The sequence below is a fragment of the Lutra lutra genome, chromosome 15, assembly GCF_902655055.1.
Source record: "Lutra lutra chromosome 15, mLutLut1.2, whole genome shotgun sequence".
NCBI lineage: Eukaryota > Metazoa > Chordata > Mammalia > Carnivora > Mustelidae > Lutra > Lutra lutra.
The window spans coordinates 69,431,278-69,452,020 of record NC_062292.1 but is presented as its reverse complement, the minus strand read 5'-3'; the positions used below and the strand labels follow the sequence as shown (position 1 = coordinate 69,452,020).

Here is a 20,743-nt window from a genome sequence, read left to right as displayed (position 1 = left end):
ATGTCTGGGAGAGGGGATACAAAGGAAGCACAAATACATGCGCGTGTCAGCACTGCCTTTGTTGCGCAAGGCCCAGAAGGTGCCAACAGGGTCACTTCCTGTCTGCCCTTGCCCTCAAGTCCGCCAGGCCGGCAGCGCGGTAAGAAAGAGATCAAGAGATCGCAAGTCAGCAGAGCCACTCCAGTGGGAGGACCCTGTAAAGGGCCTGCAAGTTAACTCTCCACCATATATTAATTAGTCTTTATTTGCCCGTTTGCAAACCCTCCCCACAAGAAATAAAGGAAGCCTCATTTGTCACCTGTCACTAGTCCCAAACGTTCAAAAAGCACACAGCCATTCATTCTCAGGGCCTAAAAAAAGCCCACTCTCTAGGCCCCGTTTAACAAGGCTGAAGGAATGCTAGTTGACTTACATGAATGCGCAAGCCAAAGGGAAAAGGACAGAGCGGTATGGCAAGATTTGGGGAGCAAGATACTCACGACTCTGCCAGCTCAGCTCGTTCCTCTGTGCGTTCCAAGTCCCCCTCAATAATCACCAACTTCCGAGCCACCTACAGGAGAAGAGCCCGTACAGCTCGGTGAGGCAAAGAGGAAGCCATTTCCCTCTACCATGATTCTTTTTCAAAAACCCTATGACACCGAAGAGGACACACACAAGGCACCGTACCTCTTCATACTTCCTATCTGCCTCTTCCGCAATGTGCTTGGCCTCCTTGAGTTGGATTTCCTGGAGTTCCATCTTTTCTTCATCCTTTAAGGCTCGGTTTTCAATAACCTTCATACCTCTGCCAGAAACAACAAGGACTAACGTAGCACTGACTCCCTGGGGAGTCTACCACCGGCTCACCAGGAGGGGCTAGGAATGGCCATGAAGCCATGCCTCTCTGCCTACCACCCCAGCCCCCACCTTAGTCTGTTTTAATACTTCTTGAAAAACAAAAACAAAAACAAAAACAAAACTCTGGGGCACCTGGGTGGCTCAGCTGCTTAAGCATCTGCCTTTGGCTCAGGTCATGACCCCAGGGTCCTGGGATCAAGTCCCGCATCAGGCTCCCTGGTCGGCAGAGCCTGCTTATCCGTCTGCCTGCAGATCCCCCTGCTTGTGCACTTTCTCTCTGACAAGTAAGTAAAATCTTTAAAAATAAATAAATAGGGGCGCCTGGGTGGCTCAGTGGGTTAAAGCCGCTGCCTTCAGCTCAGGTCATGGTCCCAGGGTCCTGGGATCGAGCCCCACGTCAGGCTCTCTGCTCACCAGGGAGCCTGCTTCCTCCTCTCTCTCTCTGCCTGCCTCTCTGCCTACTTGTGATCTCTGTCTGTAAAATGAATAAATAAAATAAAAAAATAAAAAAATAAAAAATAAATAAAAATAAATAAATAAAATAAACTTTTTAAAATAAAAAACAATACGCCCTTAATATTAAGTAAACAGTTTAGGATACAAAGTAACCCTCCCCACCTCTACTCCTGCTCAACAAACTCTTCACAACCCTTCCAGAAGGGTTTTATATAGATAAAATCCAAACAAACCTCACCCCCAATTCCCCACACCCCAAAAGAATCATACACTACCCCGTTCTGCAACATGTTTTCTTTACTTCCTAGGATCTGGGGTGCTACTCTGCACCAGTAGAGACCGCCAAATTCCTCATCTTCATAGCAGCACTGTGCCCACATGTTCTCATAGAGCATTTCTGATGCTGAAAGCCTTCCTCTGACCTCATGCATGTCCTCACACACCTTTGCTCTAGTCTAACTCACAGCGGCAAGAAGCCAATTGGCTATTTTCACCAAAGACGAAACAAATCAAAACTTTAACCGAAGTTTTGATTTGTTTCAGGGACTGTGGTTCTCAACTACAGACACACATTATCAGACAAAATTTAAAAACATCAACACCCAGAGCGTGCCTGCAATGGACTCTCACTGAACTGGGGTGGAATTCCAGGCATTCTGATATTTTCAACTCCCCAGTGATCTCCACCCCTCGCTCCCAAGATTCTAATGCTGTAGCAGCGGCTGACAGAGCTTATCTCACACTCACGCTGGGCTCCCGCTCCACGGTTCCTGGCCCCTGATCAGGGTAAGGGCTGAGAAAATGAATTTCCACCAAGTTCCCAGGTGCTGTTGGGCTGGGAGCTCACTCTGAGAATCACTGCTTTAGGGGGACTAACCTCGCGAATTAAGCCTATGATTCTGTGGAGGCCATCCTGGTGACCCTATTTAAGAAGTGAATCAGTAGATCAGTTTCTAGTGTAACACCAATCACCAAAGGTCACAGCGCCCAGGTATGCCCAGGTAACCCTTAATCTGCGTTCAAGTGAAAAGGATATGCAGAACAGAAACAAGGAGGTAAGTCACTATTTTTATATGTTAACTAGGTGGAATTTAAATAAAAACTTGGGGAGGGTGGAGCAGGGAGCAGGATTTTAAGGAAATCCTCCTCCTCCGAGTGTCCGAGTGTCCTGTGCTCCTGAAAGCCGGGCCCCGCGAGGCTGTCTACACACCTCTCGCTCTCATCAGCAGCTTTCTCCGCTTCCTCCAGCTTTTGCAGGGCAGTGGCCAGGCGCTCCTGGGCGCGGTCCAGCTCCTCCTCAACCAGCTGGATCCTGCGGTTCAAGGAGGCCACCTCAGCCTCTGCCTGTGAACAAGAGAACGGAGAGGCGGAGCAGGGCTAAGACCAGGTGGGGCGCCAGGAAGGAGCCAGGGTCCAACATGGCAACACCTGTCCTAGTGCAGATGCGACAAGATGACACAGACGCCCATGTCCTCCTTTTCCCATCAGCGGATTTCCATGTGCTCCACAAGAAGCATGTTTTAAAACTCAGTTCCTTGCCCAGCCCAGTGCCAGTTAGTACTAGCTCCTTTCTGGACTCAGGTCAAACTCCTGAACACGCTAGTGTCAGAAAAGGTGGCCAGGGAAGGGTCCCCTCTGCCTGCGCGCTGGCTTAGAAGGGAGTTCCACTCTTTAGCAACTTTCTTCTAAGTATCTCAGAAAGTGAAAAAATAAGTAAGCGAAGTTTCTTCAAGAGGGAAATGTGGATTATCTATTAATTTGCTGCTCAACTCAAGTTGTTTACCCTCCAATGACCTTATCCTAATATACCAGGAGGGTCACTAGACAAGAGAACATTTTTCAGAATAACAGTCCAGACCAGAAAGCAAAAGGATCCAACATCGGGATACCCACCCTCCCACCCCTATGACTGGCTCCCCATCCCCACCTTTTCAAAGGGGACAACAAGGAGCTCTCCTAGCTAAAATGACCTGCCTTGATGACATACCAAAAAAATGGGGGGCAGAAGAGAATGTTTCCTCCAACGCCTACCGCCACTCCTGCAAATTTCTCAGCTGCGACCCCTTGCTACTCCTGCAGTCATCAGGACTCCGGACTTCAGCCTTACCCTCCCCACAACTTGACAGTCCTCTCCCCACCTCAAGCACAAGTTCGAACTCAAGCCATCTCATGCTTCCTTGACAATGGAGTGAGAAACAAGAGAAGGAGGCTGCCTATATGTGCACGAATTCTACTGGCAGAAAAGCCTCCCTCTTAGGACTACCTCTCCCCTCCATACGCCTTTACTGGTGGCAAGTGGCCGCCGCCACAAGCACACAAGAATTTAATCCGCTCTGCAAGCCAGCCGGTTCAGCTGCTTATCCAAGTGCCTGGTTAACGTGATCTCTCTCTACAGTCCAGACCGTGTCTGAATTCTATTACCCTGATTTCCTGCTGGCAGTCAGGGGTGGGAGCAGGTACAGAAATAATCCGGGCCACAGTCCCTAAAGGGAGGGATATAGCCCAAAAGACTCCCGTTAAGAATCAGGTTATTTGGGGGTATTGGGGGGGGGGGGTGGTTCGGAGCAGGGGGAGAGCTCGGCTCAGTCAGTTAAGCATCCAACTCTTGATTTTGGCTCAGATCTCCAGCCCCACCTCAGGCTGTGAGCTGGGTGTGGAGGCTGCTCGGGATTCTCTCTCCCTCTACTCCTTCCCATTGCACTCTCACTCTCAAAAAAACCCCAAACAAACAAACAAACCAAATCAGGTTATTTGGCACAAAGATTTCCAAATACAAACACAGGAGGTTCAAAGTACTATCTGGGTTGGGACTACAGAAGCACCAACCCCCAGGAGAAAAATAACAAGGAATCCACAGAAGCTGAAATTACTAAGAAACCATTGTGTCTCTAACTATCCTACTCAAAATACCACAGAGACGAGTACTCTCTCATCCTGTCTCTTCCAGGAAAACAGATGTCCCATGGCCCCTAGGACAACACACACTGCACCTCACAAGCTCAGAAAGGGCAACAGGTCAAGATTACAAGAACAAGTCAAGCTACCAGACAAAAACACGGCCAGTGCAGTGTTTACCCCATCTCCCCCCTTCAAATGCCTAGAACAACAACAACAACGACAAAAAAGGAACCAGATTTGGAAGAAGCTCATAAAATCTGAGTCCCCATCTAGCTCACCAACAGTTACCCAAACGGAGAAGAGAACAGGGTACGGGGGCGGGGTGTAGGGTTTCCATGACAACAAGCTGGCTCCCGCAGTTTCTCCCACAAATCAGCATTTACAATAGAATTCTTAGCAAGGATGAAAAGGGAGGAGAAAACACCTCTTGGTGCCCTCACAAGAGCATGCGCACACTGAACGAGCTTCTATCAAAAGCAGAACCAGCCATGGCTGTCCCAGCAAAAGCTTAGGGGTGGGGGGTGTGACATGACACACAAACACTGTTCTTTTTTCCTCCTTCTACAGAGGATCAGTTCTCTCTACAATGAAACAGAAGTTTGCAGAATCAACATCTATGACTATGTCTAAGGGAATAAGGGAAGACTTCTGCTTCAAGACAGAATCTGTGTGCAATGCCTGTCCCTTCCAGATCAATCCGTCCTGCAAGACGCTGGCTGGGACTAACTCCTGCAAGTCAGGATGGGAAAAATAAACTTTATGCTATTCCAACCACCCTAGGGTTGGCATATCCAGAAACAGTTTTGAACTTTCAGCCCACCCACCTCTGCCCCCCCAGAGGATACATTCTAAAGGCTTTCCTTTAGGTAATAATCGGACTCTCCATGGTCCAAGAAGTAGAGATCCCAAGGGAGGTGGAGGGTCACAGCAGCAATTTGTTCATGTTAGTCAACGGGCCGATCACAGCATTCTCCATGAAATGACTTTGGCTTAAACATTACCATCCTCCACACGGAAGAGTCCCCAAGCACACTATACACCTCCAGGCACAGAACTGACAGGGCACTGGTGCTCCGAGGCAGATCAGGGCCAAGGACAGAAGGGGATTAGCCTAAATCTGGCATTCTGCCACTCTGGAGTTTCTCTTTTTAGAAAAAAGCCAGAGATGAAATTCAAAGAAAACCAGTAATGGAAAAGTCAGGAGTGAGCCTGTGAGCAAAGGGCTGCTCGGTATCACCTTGTTCACAAATGTTCACCCAGGGAGACCCACTGTCCTCCAGCACTTCAAATTCACCCGGGGGGGAGGCAAGCTGGGGGAAGGGAGCACCACTATCTGCCCCAGAGCAAACAAAGGTGGAGTCTACACGAGGAACTCAGAGCAAAGGGCTATTTGCCTCTCCCCTATGAGTGTGTGCTCTAATGTGAAGGAGAGAGAAAGGTAATCAGCAAGAAAGTAAATCTAAACCAAAGGTGATAAAGGCCGTTGTGCTGTCCACCAGACCCCACAAACAGGAGAGCCACACAACAGCCAGGCATTCTAACTCCTCCAGGGACCAGGAATTGGGTATAAAGCCAGAATCAGAACTGCTGTTTTAAAGCCCACTCACTTTTTCAGTAATATGCCTCAATTTTTAGACCAGAAAAAAAAAAAAAAAAGATGGAAAAAACAGGATAAGTTAGGAGAGACCTATTAAAAACAGATAAGAAGAACTATATAAAAATGGCTCATATAGTAAGTTTCATGTCGTGTGTATTGCTACCACCACCAAAAAAACCGGCAAAGAAAAAGACTGCATTTGAGTATTAAGTTTACCAAGAACTGCAAAGGAGAGGACACAGTGCTACAATGTAAAAGGTCAATCTCCCGAAAACACAGAAGAAAGATGGATCCCAGAACAATTCCAGACTCAGCTTTGGATTCTTCCAGCTTCCCAACAAAGAGTGAGTGCTCACACAAAGCAACCAGAAAAATAATTAAGTGACAATCCCACTAACAGCATGAGATAGCATCAGGGAGTGCTGAGTTTCTAGCTAAAGAGGAGGGAGGAGCCTGCAAAACTCACATTCCAGAAGGCCGTAAGAGGGTAACAGGTAGACCAAGCACCCACTTCCTTCCCAGGGGTGTCTCCTCCTCAGGAGGAGTTCAAAGTTTGCCAGAGCAGAAAGTCAAACGGTTAAGCTCCCTCAAGCTGGGAAGTAGAAACATAGTGGTTTCATCAATATTTAACTATCACCCTACTTCCCCATCTGAACTTCCTCACTAGACTTCAACGCTCAACTCAGTATGCAAATTTTCAGGCTGTGAGAAAGGAACAATTTAAGAAACACCTGAAGCGGGGTGGCTGGGTGGCTCAGTGGGTTAAAGCCTCTGCCTTCAGCTCAGGTCATGATCCCAGGGTCCTGGGATCGAGCCCCACATCGGGCTCTCTGCTGAGCGGGGAGCCTGCTTCCCCCTCTCTCTCTCTGCCTGCCTCTCTGCCTACTTGTGATCTCTGTCTGTCAAATAAATAAATAAAATCTTTAAAAAAAAAAAAAAAAAAAGTAACACCTGAAGCTGCCCACTGGGCTGCCTATCACCGCAGAGCCACCTAGGAAGAGTGGGGTGAAAAGGAGACACATTTTCCTGCAGGAAAATTACCAAATCCTGGGGAGAAAAGGGAGGAGGAGATGGGGCACCACCCACTCTTGAAGTATTCCTGGGATGCTCATACTTAAATGTTGAGCCGAAGACTGTAGTTCAACACATGGATACCTCTTAAAAGCCATCCTGCCTTCCTCTTTTTTTTTTTTTTAAGATTTTATTTATTTATTTGACAGAGAGAAATCACAAGTAGGCAGAGAGGCAGGCAGAGAGAGAGGAGGAAGCAGGCTCCCCGCTGAGCAGAGAGCCCGATGTGGGGCTTGAACCCAGGACCTGGGATCATGACCTGAGCCGAAGGCAGCGGCCTAACCCACTGAGCCACCCAGGCGCCCCCCTGCCTTCCTCTTTAAGGGGATCTAGTCTCCAGAACAAAGGAGATGAAAAAGTGTCCCTACTCATAGTCACCCAGACAGTCCATCTCACTTGAATTGGTAATTAGAAGTCACCAGTATAATGAATAAGGAAAAAAATCCCCTGAGAAAAGGTGACCGAGGAAGACAAACTCCCAGCACTTCCATGCCCAGTTATAAAAAGAAAAGTGTATTCTAACAATTTTCATGTACTAGCTTAGTGGGCAGCTGCCAAGACAATAATTCTCAACCACTCCCCCAGGGGAGGAAAAGAACAAAATTAAAAAAAAAAAAAAAAAAAAAAAAATTGGGGGGGGGTGCACCTGGGTGGCTCAGTGGGTTAAGCCTCTGCCTTTGGCTCAGGTCATGATCTCAGCGTCCTGGGATCGAGCCCCGCATCGCATCGGGCTCTCTGCTCAGCCGGGAGCCTGCTTCCCTCTCTCTGCCTGCCTGCCTCTCTGCCTACTTGTGATCTCTGTCTGTCAAATAAATAAATAAAATCTTAAAAAAAAAAAATTTTTTTTTTTTTTTTTAACTGGAAAAGAACAAGGAATGGCAATAAACCACAAAAGTTCTTCACTGGGTCTTCAAATTTTATCAACACTTACTTTTCTTTTCTTTTTTTTTTTTAAAGATTTTATTTATCTGACAGAGAGAGATCACAAGTGGGCAGAGAGGCAAGCAGAGAGAGAGAGAGAGGAGGAAGCAGGCTCCCTGCTGAGCAGAGAGCCTGATGTGGGACTCGATCCCAGGACCCTGAGATCATGACCTGAGCTGAAGGCAGAGGCTTAACCACTGAGCCACCCAGGTGCCCCAACACTTACTTTTCTTTCCAGCCTAGAGATCCTCCAACAAAACCAAGGCCTGAAGTCAGGAGGTCATCTCCACCCAAGGAATGCACCCTACACCCTGGAAAATCTCATGGCTCGCTAAAACCAGAGAACCATTTCTAAACAGAAAGCAGTTTCAAGAATCACCACTCATTCCACCAACATTTACGTTTCAACTCTCTGTTGAACAAATACGTAATGATCTCTGAAGCCCCCCGCACCACCACCACTGTGGAGGGTAATCGGGACAGCAACAGAGTCACATCACTAGAGGCCACTTGGAACTTTGTCTGCAGCGGCCGGCGTCAACCAGAAACCCTGCGAGAAACCGGCCCTCCACCGACTCTCCGCCACAACGACTAGCTTATCAGCTCTGCTTGGAAGAAGGCTTCTTAACCGGTTCAGCTTGCACTGATCACACTTCGGCAATAAAGGCCCGAGCCTGGCATTAGTCCCTGCCTTCCAGGTCACCCCGCGTAGGGCTCGGCAAGTTTCGCTGCCTTGTCCGTTTGCACTAGCACCGCGAGCGGGCACCAGCTCGTCCTCTGCTCCTTCACGCCGACCCACAGGGTGGGTTTAGCGGTTGCCCCCGTAAGAGCAAAGAGCCCAGGCCGCAGGATGGGAGGCACTGCTGTGGCCTCTACCTCCTCCAGGCAGGGCACCGCGCTTCCTCTCTGCCGACTGCTGCCTCATTTCCTGAGCAGGAGGGGGGAGCGGAAAAGCTGCCAGCAGGCCAGGCCGGGGGCTTTCCGGCGGTTCCCAACCCCACCCCCACCCCCACCTATGCACAGTAAGCTCGGCCCTGCCCCTCCCAGACCAGGGAAGCACCCACCGCCTCTCATCTCACCCTCTGGGCCGGAAACCTCTAACGAGAGAGCGAATTCCGCACCCCTCCCCGCCCTTCACGGAGGAGTGGGGGAGGGAGAGGCCGCTGAGCCCCTCCCCCGGCCGCGCCTGGCTCCGAGGGACTGAATGAATGAGCCGGGAGGGAGGAGGAGAACCACTGCCGGGCCCCGAGCGACTCAACTCCCTCAAAGGTCAAGTCTGCTCAGCCGAGCAGCCAGGTCCCCCCTCGGCGGCCTCAGGGCCACCTGCGGCTGAGCCCCACCCATCCTCCGGGCTCCAACTTCATCTCCGAGTCGGCCGCCGCCGGAGAACCGCGCTGCGCCGCGGAACGAGGGCCGCCCCATCCGGGGTCCCAGCCGCGGCAGCGCCCGCTCTCCCTCACACGCCTCACCCTCTCCGTACCTGCTCCCGGGCCCGCCTTTCCCCTTCCACTTCCCGCTGCAGGCGCTCGGCCCTCTCCTCTGCGTCATCGGCTTGTTGCTGCAGAACCTGGATCTTGCGCTTCACCGCCTCGATGGTGGTGATCCCGGCCATGGTGCCCACCCAGCCCCTGCTCGCGCTCGGCTTCCTGCCTCCTCCGCTCGGCGCTTTAGCCGCTTCTCACCCCCACTTCCGCCTGCTCCGCCCTGAAATACCGGAACTCGCCCACCCGCCCGGATGTGACGTCGCCGCCGCGCCCTGCCGCGCGGGGCCACGGGAGGACAGCCCGCCGCGCAAGCGCGGGGCGGGGCCTTCTGGTGCCAGCAAAGGCGGGCGGGGCTGCGCCGGGGGCGAGCTACCATGGCGACCGGGGGGAGCGTCGCGGTGAAGCTGCTCAGGCCTAGCGGGCTGCGCTCGGGTCCGCAAGCCCGGCCGCGGCCACCCACCGGTCGGGGCACCTTGTGTCCTCCCGCCCCGAGCGCCGCGTGTGCCTCTGCTTCCACTCGCCGCACCCAGGGCCGGGGCTTGCGGGGCCCCTCCTCCGCAGTGCCCCGCTCCGCCCGGTCCTTCCCAGGTCGGCCCGGGGGTCCTCGGCCCCCGCTCGAAAGCGGGTGAGGGGATCGGGGGTGGGAGGAAAAGCCGCGGGGCCACTGCTCGTTCCGCGGGGCGTCCGTTAGGAACGAAGCGCCGCTTCCGTCTCGGAGCCGCGCTCTAGCCGGCGCCCTCGAGAGTCGGTGCGGTTTACCCGCCGCAACTGTCGGTCGCTCGAACCTGGTCGGGCGTCGTCGCTGCGCGCCTCTGCCGCTGAGAGGGTGTCCTGCGCCCCCGCTTCACCGGGAAGGAGCCATCTAGGACGGATCGCTGCTCCCAGGCCCTTCGTGCCGCAGCCCCAGGAGACCCTCTGCTCAGTGGTGCGGCCCCGGTCCGCGGCCACGGCTGCTCTGCGGTGCCCTGAAGAGCTGTTTGGGATTTGGAAACTGCCTCTCCGACACCGCCATGCAGGATTCTCGGAAGCGCAAGAGCAGAGACACCTGGAAATTGTGCCATCCCCGCCCTTCGTCTGCACGCCTGCTTCCCAGCGAGCCCTCAGAACAGAGGGCCCCTCCGGTGCAGCTCTCCTTCCCTCCGAATTACGGGCCGGAGAGCACTTCGAGTTGAGAATCCTGACTGCGGAGAGGGCTGGTGGGTAAGATAGGTGCTGCCCTCGGTGCCTGGTCCCGAGGACGCTCCTGCACAGGCTCTGTCTTCCCTGCTTCCTCTTAAAAATACTGAGCAAATGTGGTGGTGTGGAGAAACCAGAGATAAGGGGACCGATCGGACCACCCTGCCCTTTATGATAATCACCTGTGACCCACAAAGAGCAACCAGCCCCTAAAAAGGAAGGAAGCTGTTGAAGGTGCTCTCAATGAGACGGTAAAAGGATTTAAGTTTCCTGGTTAGCTTTCTACAAAAGACCAACACTAAAGGCCCTCATTGGCAACCCAAGGACCCCTCTCACTCTAGAGAGCTTTTTCTGTGTCTTCACTTAATAAACTTCTTACAAACTAAATAATAAAAATCTTAAAAAGTACAAAGCAATGAGCCTGTTGAGAGGAAGCAATTGAGACAGTAAGTAATTTGCTTGATAGATTAAGCTGTATACTGGTTTCTCTCTCCCACTCCCAGGAATTTGGGAGGAAGAACAAGGTTCTGAACCTTGGTAAACTCTACCCTAATGGCCTAAGAATTTTCCATCTCTTTTTGGAGAAATCTGATCTGAGAGACTATGGAAGCAGAAATGAGACGTTGTCATCTGGGTGGCCATCAGCAGGGGGCACTGTTTACCTCCCTTTGTCCTCGTGAAGTTGCGGGAGACCTTATCCAAGACAAACCCAAGGCTGCTAAGAGCACCACCGCATTCCTGAAGCTGGTAGATGTGAACAGATAATCTTCTCTTGATCCAGGGAAACAGGTGGATTGACTCCTGATACCCTTTAAAGGCATGATGGATGGGCAGCAAGAGACCCAGTGCTATTATTTTCCTGGTGACCAACAATACAACAATATATCAGCAGGTGTATCTGTCCATCCCTGGCTCTTATCTCCCACCCCTTCCATGTCTGGTATGACCCTATGTTCCAAACATTACACTCTTCTTTCCCCTTGTTTTACGCTAATTAGCTTCTGACTTCACCTCGGGTTGAGAGGACCTTAGACCTCGTATAGCACTGTGTTCTTACTGCCACTGAAGTGTACACTTAAAAATGGTTAAAATGGCAGATGTTACCTGGTTGTGTTGCAGTTCTTTACAAAAGGACCTCGGGAAAATTCAGGGAGGAAAAACTGAAGTTTAGACCTACCTTGCCAACCCTTTGCCCTTTCTTTGTTCAAGCAATCCAGGAAATCCTGTGCTTTCCGGAAGAGCTTCTCAGATAGCCAGAACTCACTGTGTGAACATGCACTCACTGACTGACTCCCTCTCCTCCTCTTCCCTTTACCTCTGCATCAAAGTCCTATGCTCTGTTTGTTCATCTCAAAGGTGGAAGCTGGACTGCGAAGGGCTTGGCCAATTGTATGGGACAGGGTGCCCTTCCCCACAAAATACAACTATCATGTTGCTGATGACTCTGACCCTTGCTCTCGACTTTAAACCTTGCTGCCTACTCCTTATTCAGCCCTTTTCTCAATTCCTATAAACACTTTCCTTCTTTGATCCTTGGAGGCAGGAATCTCCCGCCTTTTTCTGTAAAAGACCAGACTGTCAGTTTTTCTGGCTTTGCGGGCCCTGGGGGTGTGGTGACTGTTCCCTGGTCGGGAGGAAGATGAGAGAGGATATGTAAGTGATGGGCATATCATGTTGTGCCAGTAAAACTCTACAGAACTAGGCTGTGACAGGATTCACCTTACAAGTGGGAGTTGCTGACCCCAGCTTTGAGGAAAGAAACCCTCTTCCGTTTCTTGTTCCCCAGCACACCTCTGCGGGCACTTACTGACTTGTAAGGAAAGCTACCAGTTGGGCGGGGGGGGATTTAAATGAGTTTTTCTACCCTCATATTACATACTGAAGTGGGTTTTGATGAGTTCCTATACAAAGAGGAGAAATTCCTTCCGAGTGAATCTACCAAGTCCACGCCATCCAGGTGGGGACGAGAGTGTGTGTTCAGCACATTTGCAACAGCTTAGGACAGACAGAATTCATCCTCGGGAAATTCCTTTATCTTCCAAATAAAACTGAGGTATTGTCTAAAGCCTCTGATCTTTCTAGGGCAAACATGAAGTGGAAAGACCTAAGGTTCCACTTTGTTGTTCTCCCTGCCCTAGACAGGAGGACTACCTCCTCCATCCCGCATGCTCCTTGCAGCCTCCAGACTCTCCCTGAGGGCCATCAGCCAACATCTCGCAAAACTGTCATTAACCTGGCACTGTGCTGGTTTGAGAAAATTCCTGTCCCTAGATCGGTCCATTGGAGTCCGAGAGCCCTGTCCATGTGTACCTGGAACCCTAGCCAGTCAATTCCCGCAGGCCGTCAGGCATTTGCCCAAAGCTCTGGAGGTAACCTGCGTTCATTGCAGTTTTCCAGCAGTTTTCTAGGAAGGGAGAATGAATAGTTCGCAGGGGACTAAACTTCGGAAACTATGTATATGTATAATGTATATGATCTACTTTACCTCTGGCCTCCGGTATGACACATTCAACAACCCTCACCATGTTCCCTGACCCCTGAAAGTGCCAAAAAGCCAAAGAGGAGATGAGAGACCTTACAGCGGAGGCCCCACGTGAGGGTTTGGAAGCATTTGTGAATGGCCCACGTTGTGTCTCCAACTCTTTGCCAAAACCAAATGTGATTTTTTTTTTTTAAAGATTTTATTTATTTATTTGACAGAGAGAAATCACAAGTAAGCAGAGAGGCAGGCAGAGACAGAGGAGGAAGCAGGCTCCCCGCTGAGCAGAAAGCCCGATGCGGGGCTCGAACCCAGGACCTGGGATCATGACCTGAGCTGAAGGCAGAGGCCTTAACCCACTGAGCCACCCAGGCGCCCCCCCAAATGTGATTTTAAAAAGTATGTGCTCAGGGTGCCTGGAGGGCTCAATGGGTTGGGCGTCTGCCTTCAGCTCAGGTCATAGTCTCAGGGTCCTGGGATCGAGCCCCACATCGGGTGCTCTGCTCAGCAGTGGTCTGCTTCCTCCTCTCTCTCTCTCTGCCTGCCTCTCTGCCTACTTGTGATCTCTGTCAAATAAATAAAATCTTAAAAGGAAAAAAAAAAAATTCTGTGCTCCTTGGGGGCACACCGCCAACTTAGTCGGTGGAGGTTAAAACTCTTGACCTCAGGGTCGTGAATGCCAGCCTCACACTGGGTATGAAGCCTACTTAAAATAACTAAACAAGGGGCGCCTGGGTGGCTCAGAGGGTTAAAGCCTCTGCCTTCGGCTCAGGTCATGATCCCAGGGTCCTGGGATCGAGCCCCACATCAGGCTCTTTGCTCAGCAGGGAGCCTGCTTCCCTTCCTCTCTCTGCCTGCCTCTCTGCCTACCTGTGATCTCTGTCTGTCAAATAAATAAATAAAATCTTTAAAAAAAAAAAAAATAACTAAACAAAAATATGTGCTTGTATTTTCCTGTTAACTTAGTGCTAAGAGTTGATGGTATTTCCGTCAATATCAGGACATTTTTTTGTTGCTGTTATGTCGCTTTTCTTCCCAACATCTTTCCTCTGTAGCCTCTCATTTGTCATTGTGCTAATCTTCGAGTTTGAAGATAGAGGGAAGTAGGTGGTGCTAGGGCAAACATGAAGTGGAAAAAAGAATTTTAATTTGTGTTTGGTTGGGAAAATCCAACCCTGAGCCTAGAGAAGCTGAGTCACAGAACCAGTGCCACAGAGTAAGGTCTGGTGGTGACACTCTTACCCCATAGGGTTCCTTCTTGCTTTACCACAGTCTCTCAGAAAACCTCTCTGCTGCCCTAGGAACGGTGCTCGGTGCGGCCTCTCAGCAGCAGTAGGGCAGACACAGTAGCCCTGATAAATAAAGCCATATAGGGCCAGGGTCAGTGTGACCTCTTTTGTCCCATTGTGAAATCAGAGCCGGCTCCATGGGGCAGTTGAGAGATGAGAGTTTCCCTATTAATACACAGACCTCTGCGCCAAGTCTTGGACACAAAGGCTAAGAATGTGGCACGGGGGAGGGAGTGGGAAAAGTGAGAGCAGTCTGGACTCCTTTGCTTGGGTCCTGAGAAACCTATAAAATTCCTGGGTGGAAGGTGAGACAAACATCAGACTTCTCCCTGTGTTTAAGAACAAACGTGCGTGCCGTTAGAGTGTGTCGGCTCATATAAGATTATATGCCGAAATGCATGTGTGTGCGTCTCCGCTCTCTGAACCCCCACGTATGCACGTGTGCAAGTGTGTTTGGGACGAAGTCCTACCAGTGCGGCGCTCTGCACGCGTGGACCAAACCCCTTCCACCTCTCCAGCACTCACGTCAGCGGCCTTCTTCTCCGCCAGCTCCAGCTTCTCCTGGGCGTCCTTCAGCGCTTCAGAATACTTGTCCAGCTCGTCCTCCGTCCCTTTCAGCTTCTTCTGCATGGCCGCCAGCTCGTCCTCCAGCTGTGGGAGCCCCAGCAGTCACACACAAGACATGCACACAATGGGGCCAGCTCAGACCCGGGGCTCCTGGGCCCTGACCGGCCTCTGAACCCAGCCTCGATGTTACCAATCCAAAAGAGACACACTTTCTCCCCAGCCACTCCCAGCCAACTGTCCCAGGACTTGTGCCTTGACATGTGACCCTGGGATCTCTGACCCTAAGATGACCAAGCCCTGCTGGATTTTCCTCGAAGACCCTGGGATGGGAAATGTCGTAGGGAGTAGGTGCCTGTGACTCCAGTTAAGGCCGGCTCCGTCAGTAGAGCTATGTGACTCTCGATGTCAGGGATGTAGGTTCAAGCCCCACGTTGGACGTAGAGATAACTTAAAAATACCATCTTTAAAAAAATGTTTTTTAAGGGAAAAGAGATGCTACGTGCCAAGCTCCCACCTTTTCCTCTAGAAATCGGGTCCTCCCAAAACATGATCCCCCCACCCCATTTAGATCCAGCAGACACACCATGGCTCAAAGGGGGCTACTGGCTTTCCCAAGGTCATGCAGGCCGTCTGGGGCAAACACCCTAGATGTTCTCTGTCTATCCAGGGAGGTTAGGAAAGAAGAGGGTGCCTCCCACCCAAAGAACAAGCAGACACAGGTGCTCACTGCCTCTCCCACGAGAGCTCTCCACCTGCCAGTCTTGCCCGCCAGCAGGGAAGAGAAGCTGACGAGCGCCCACCTGCTTACTCCTCTCTTCCGCCTGCTTCTGCTCAGCTTCGGCTTGTTCGGCCCGGTCCAGAGCATTCTCCTTGTCCAGCTTCAACATCTGCATCTTTTTCTTGATGGCCTCCATTGTGAGCAGTGGCTGTTGGTGAGCTGACCTGTGAGCACCGGAGAACTGGAGACTGAGGGCAGAGAGGAGGGGCTGCTGCCTGACCGACTAGGAGTCCCCCAGCCTTAAGCCTTTATCCCTACTCCTGGCTCCACCTCTGGTTCCTAATATGGTCTTTCTAGCTCCTTCCATCCCGTTATTGTTCTCCCGGGGGAGCGCAGGGTGAGACACTTTGATGGACTGACATCACCAGCAAAGAAGAATTAGGGAACAGCTGAGGCTGATTTTAGACAATGGAAAGTGGGGGAGGGTAGAGGTTCTTCCTGACCCTGAAACTTTCCACTCTCAGGGCAGCTCTCTGGGTGTTCTAAAAGGCAAGGGCAGGGGAGAACACTGAAATAGAGAAGGGTACTTGGGCAATTCCAGATCAGTGGTTCTCCCCCAGAGTGTCCTTCTGTTTCCCCACACCTCCCCCTGCCTGTGTTGGGTGGCGGTCAGACTCCGTTGGCTGAATTCTACCTTTTGATTCCCAGTGTTCAGGAAGCTTGAGCTCCAGTGAAGAGGGAGGTCACTCATGATCCTCGACAATTCCCCCGGATCCCCAGATCAAGTTACTGTGCTATTTCCAGAGTCTCTAATTGGCAGGGAGACCTCATTCCTCCTCCTCTAGAGCCACAGGGTTGGAGTAAACCGAGAGGGTTGGTATCTGGAAAGCTCTCCCAGAATTTCAAGTGGAGTGAGGGAGAGAAGCAGGGGAGGGTCCCCGTCATCTGGGTTGGATCATGCCCTCTGTTTGCCCACTGTGATCTTTAAGTAGAACTTCCCTGCCCCCCCAGCCAAGCTCTGCCCGCTGTCCACTCTGCCTGCTCCCGGCTTCCTCCTGACCCCCGCCCAACCCACTGCCATGCTCGCAGCATGTATGTCTTCATCACCATCTCTGTTCTCCCGGGCCTCCCTAGACCAGGTCATTCCTCCACTCGGAGCCTGTTACTGACAGGTGGCAACTGATCCTGGGGCGCCAGGGGAGAGGTGGGCCCCGCTCAAGGTGACAAGGTGGGCCATCGGAGAGGAGTGCGAGGGGCTCTAGCTAGTCATTATGTCAAGGATCACTAGCTCCTGGTAGCACTAAGTCCCAGCAGCGGGGTAACTGAGACCCCCACCGGGTCAGAGGGCAAAACTGGAGCCCACTCGTGAGAGCTTCCAGTCACTAGAGGTATGGGCAGAGAGACCATCGATTCATCCTGAAGGAAAGCAGAGAAGCCGAAGACCCTCCATGCGGGATGCGTGAGCGAGGAGCAAGGAGGTCCCAGGGACGGGACGCAGCAGTTAACATGGGTGTGGGGAGTGTTGGATACAGAGGATACAGAGTAAACCGGGAGGGTTGGTATCTGGAAAGCTCTCCCAGAACTTCAAGTGGGGTGAGGGAGAGAAGCAGGGGAAAAAGTACAAGGACAAAAGGTCAGAGAAACATCCCTTCCGGTATACAGGAAAGATGCAGGGAGATTCGATCTTCAAATTCCGGCTCTCGTGCTCCCACACTAGCTTCCAGCTTAGGACTAAAATGCACGGAGTCGCCGCCACCACTGCTTTTCCAAAGGGTCTTGGAGAGATGAGGTTGGGTAAAGGAGCCCCAGAGCCCCAGAGGCTGATGCCAAATTGCCCACCTCTGTAAGAATATGTTCGATATTTAGTTGGTTCCTAATTAAACAACCGAATATCAAACATATCACACAGAAACAGGCAGGAGAGCCTCGGGGGTCATCTCCCTTCCTCCCCTCCAGCCGCCAAGCATGGCTGGATGGCAAGCCATCTCCTTGAGGAAGGACACTGCCCCCTGCTCTTCCCCTCCCAAGACAGCTGGCTCTTACTCTGGTGACTTGTGCTGTCCCTGCGTCACCCCTCCCTGTCGGTGCCTGGCCTTTGCTGGATCACGTTCGCCTAAACCAGGAAGCATGTCTGGCAGGGCTCCACGTCCGGGCACCTATCCTTTCTCAGGGCTCCCACACAGAGCTTCTCCCACTGATGTCACGACCACAGCGCTGAGAGCCGGCCCGGCCACCTGCTGTCCTCAACCTCCTTCCCACTGCTCTGAGGCTTTCCGGGGGAGGGGGTAGGCAGCTTGCACACCCTGCTTCACCTCTCCAACAGAACTCCCGACCTTCCAGATCACCCCCAGCAGACCGCTGAGAGCCTTTGAGCTGACGCCCTCCCGGACTCCTCCTGTTCCTAAGTATTACGGAGAAGTAGCCCTGAGGAACTTCGAGAAAGTTCGGCTGCTTCCTCCCATCACCTTGTCCCTTCTCACCTTCTCCCCATGTCTTCCAGGCATCCTTAAAGTCACCCTTGGATGTCCAGAAGAGAAGAGTGACCTGTCTCCTTGGTAGCCTCCAGCCTGGGCTCCAGAGCAGATAGATGTCTTGTCTCTCCGGCCCGGCAGGATGGACTCAAGGGAAGGGCCCCACTCTGCCGGGAGGCAGCCCGCCATCCTTAGGGCTCTTCTCTTCTGGGGATTTTACACTGAGAACTCCTGGCCTGGCTTCTCTAAGGGTCTGCCCTCATGGGGATCCAGCCGTGTTCCTTTCTGGGGGATTTTCTCTTCTGAAGAGGATCAGGTCTGTTGACTGTTCTGTGGTGGGCTGATGCTCCTCACCACTGTGAGGAGGCAGAAAAGAGCCCAAGTTATAGCCTCGCTGGGTGGGCAGGGGGCTTGGGTGCAAGTGCAGCGGTGGGAGGAGTGTGCTGTGCTTCAGCCCCGGGCTTGTTCCATGTGTCCTTGCTCCCATCAGTCTGGATTCCCGCCCCCCTGCAACACAGACAGCAACCCCACAGTGCCCTTGATCGGAATCAATAGTTTGTCCAAAGCCCTAGTTGATTCCTGTTGTGTGGCTCTGGCCGCCCAGGGGAAGACAGACAAAAGGGTCTCCAAGCCCATGGTGGCCCTGTGCTGTTGTCTTATGTCCTCGCTACTTCATGGCTCGTACTGGGGATGTGTAAGTTTTGCTTGTGACCATCTTTCCTACCCTTACCCCCACATTTAGTTTCCTTCTCCGGGAACTTTGATTTCCCTGGCAAACCAGAGGCTGGGGAACGATGAGCAGGAGGTAAAAGGATGAGGCCGAGACGGAATAGTATTGACGTACAAGAGGAGAGGTTTTCTTAGGAGGCTTTGACTTTGGGGCATAACGAAGCAGAAGCATTGATGGCATCTTTCTAGCTCTCCTGGAGTGGCTTCTGTGCAGCCATTTCGAACAAGGCTGAGCCCCTCTGAGCCAGAGCAGACAGGCGAGGCAGCAGCCGTAGAGGAAGACGGGATGGATGGGTGTGATGGGCTGAAACCCTCAGTTGATGTGATGAGAGCAGACAGAACCGGTGGAGGGGATCAGAGGAGATGGGCTCCCGACGGGCCAACCTGCCAATACAGGAGCCAGCCTGGCACTGACAAGCCCTGGGGAGAGAGGCCAAGGTCAGGGATCAAGGCAAAGGGGGCGGGGTGTCCTGTGGGTCCCAGTGGACAGAGGAAAGAGAAATGAAGAAATTGCTGAAAGAGTGTGGTGGTGGGTGGGGAGCAGCCAGGAGACGCAGGGAAATGAAGAGGGAAAGAAATATCCTAGGGCAGGAAATCGTCATTATGGCATTGGACATTATGTGCTACGTGTGATGGGAGGCATCGTCTCCATTTTATCAACAAGGAACTGTGACTCAAGGCAACTCGCCCCAAGCCACGCGTGCAGTAAGCGGTAGGCACAGGGTTCAAAGCCGGATCCGCTGTGGTCTCCAGAGGCCAGGCTCTCCTAGATCCGCTGTGCTCCCCCGAGTCCAGGCTCTCCCGGAGAATGGGAGCCGCAGAACCGGCTAGGAGGCGGCCGCAGGTGGATGACAGACATGGGAGGGACGTGGGAGCCATGGGGGACAGGTCACGTGGGAGCCATGGGGGACAGGTCACGTGGGAGACCTAGCCTCAGGCTGGGGGTCAGATCCAGGCCACATGCTCCTGGTTCTGTCCCTTAGAACAGGGTCACCACCCCTCCCTCCCTCCCTTCCTTCCTTCTCTTTCTAGGGAGTGGAGGGGAGGGGGAGAGGCAGGGGGAGGGAATCCTAAGCAGACTCCCTGCTGAGGACGCAGGGTTGGCTCTCACAAGCCTGAGACCATGACCTGTGAGGAAATCAAGCAGTCAGATGCTCAACCGACTATGCCACCCAGGAGCCCGTCACCTGCCTTCCTTGTCCACGTCTGCCCCCCACCCAGCCCATGAGCCCCATGTCTTGTTGGTACAAGAGCTTGTCATTGACTAAAGATGCTTGGGAAGCGGGGCTGACCGCAGCTGGCTGACGAATGGATGCCCAGGCTGGAGAGGCGGGCATGGCATCAGGGACAACTTGGCTGCATAGAGTGTGGCCAGGGGCTGGAGAGGGGCCTGCGAAGGGTCTGCCTGGGTCACAGGGAAGTCTGAGAGGGAAAGGGAGGGTACCCGCTGTTGGGCACGCACTAAGCTTGCTTTCTACACACCTTACGTTATTTCATTCTCATAAAGCCCCTGTGACAGGGGTGTTATTTTCCCCACTTTCAGAAGAGGAAACTAAGGTTCAGAGAAGTAACTTACAGAAAGTGACTCTTAAGGGATGAAACCGGACTCTGAGCCCACACCTGACTCTAACCCGTACCCTCCTCTGCACCCGCTGGCTCTCTGGGACCCTCGGCGGGACGCGGAGCAGAAAACGCACGCTGGCGGGCGGGCGCGGGGCGGGGAAGGGGAGGTGGGAGGCCTGCGGTGCGCACAGCCCCGCGGAACGGAGGGCGGGGCCGGATCCGTGTGGACAGCACGAGGGGGCAGTGAGGATGCAGACGGCACGTGAGGGACCGGGGAAGCGAGCCAGGTGGTGCCCCCTCACCTGTCACCCCCGTCACCCTCGTCACTGGCTGCGCAACAGGGAGCTCCCAGGCCTGGGATCTCATTTTATGGAAAGTGGATCTTCGTGAGCAGAGCTCGGGGGGGGCTCCGGACGCGCGTGACCGGCCGGCGCTCTGCGGAGCTCTGCGGGCGCTGGGTGCTCCGGCCGTAACGCGCTCCGGACGG

The 20,743-nt window shown here is 52.8% G+C and overlaps 1 protein-coding gene and 1 long non-coding RNA gene across 11 annotated transcripts in view; both read right to left on the bottom strand.

The window, feature by feature from the left end:
* Positions 1-15,791, bottom strand: part of TPM3 (tropomyosin 3) — a 30,417-nt gene extending 14,626 nt beyond the window's left edge. For 3 of the 10 annotated variants that reach the window (XM_047704207.1, XM_047704205.1, XM_047704206.1), the window contains exons 1-4: positions 9,261-9,482; positions 2,504-2,637; positions 667-784; positions 480-550 (exon numbers count right to left, since the gene is read on the bottom strand). In XM_047704207.1, coding sequence (XP_047560163.1) covers positions 480-550; positions 667-784; positions 2,504-2,637; positions 9,261-9,392 — 455 coding nt within the window. In that variant the 5' untranslated portion in view covers positions 9,393-9,482. Of the gene's footprint in view, positions 1-479; positions 551-666; positions 785-2,503; positions 2,638-9,260; positions 9,483-14,733; positions 14,860-15,575 lie in introns of those variants that run through there. The other 7 variants (XM_047704203.1, XM_047704199.1, XM_047704201.1 and 4 more) reach the window with 6 other exon arrangements.
* Positions 4,747-6,962, bottom strand: LOC125085663 (uncharacterized). Its single transcript, XR_007122982.1, has 2 exons — positions 6,740-6,962; positions 4,747-6,519 (listed from the first exon to the last, which is right to left on the bottom strand). It is a non-coding gene; the product is annotated as an uncharacterized LOC125085663 (long non-coding RNA).
* Positions 15,792-20,743: the final 4,952 nt, after the last annotated feature.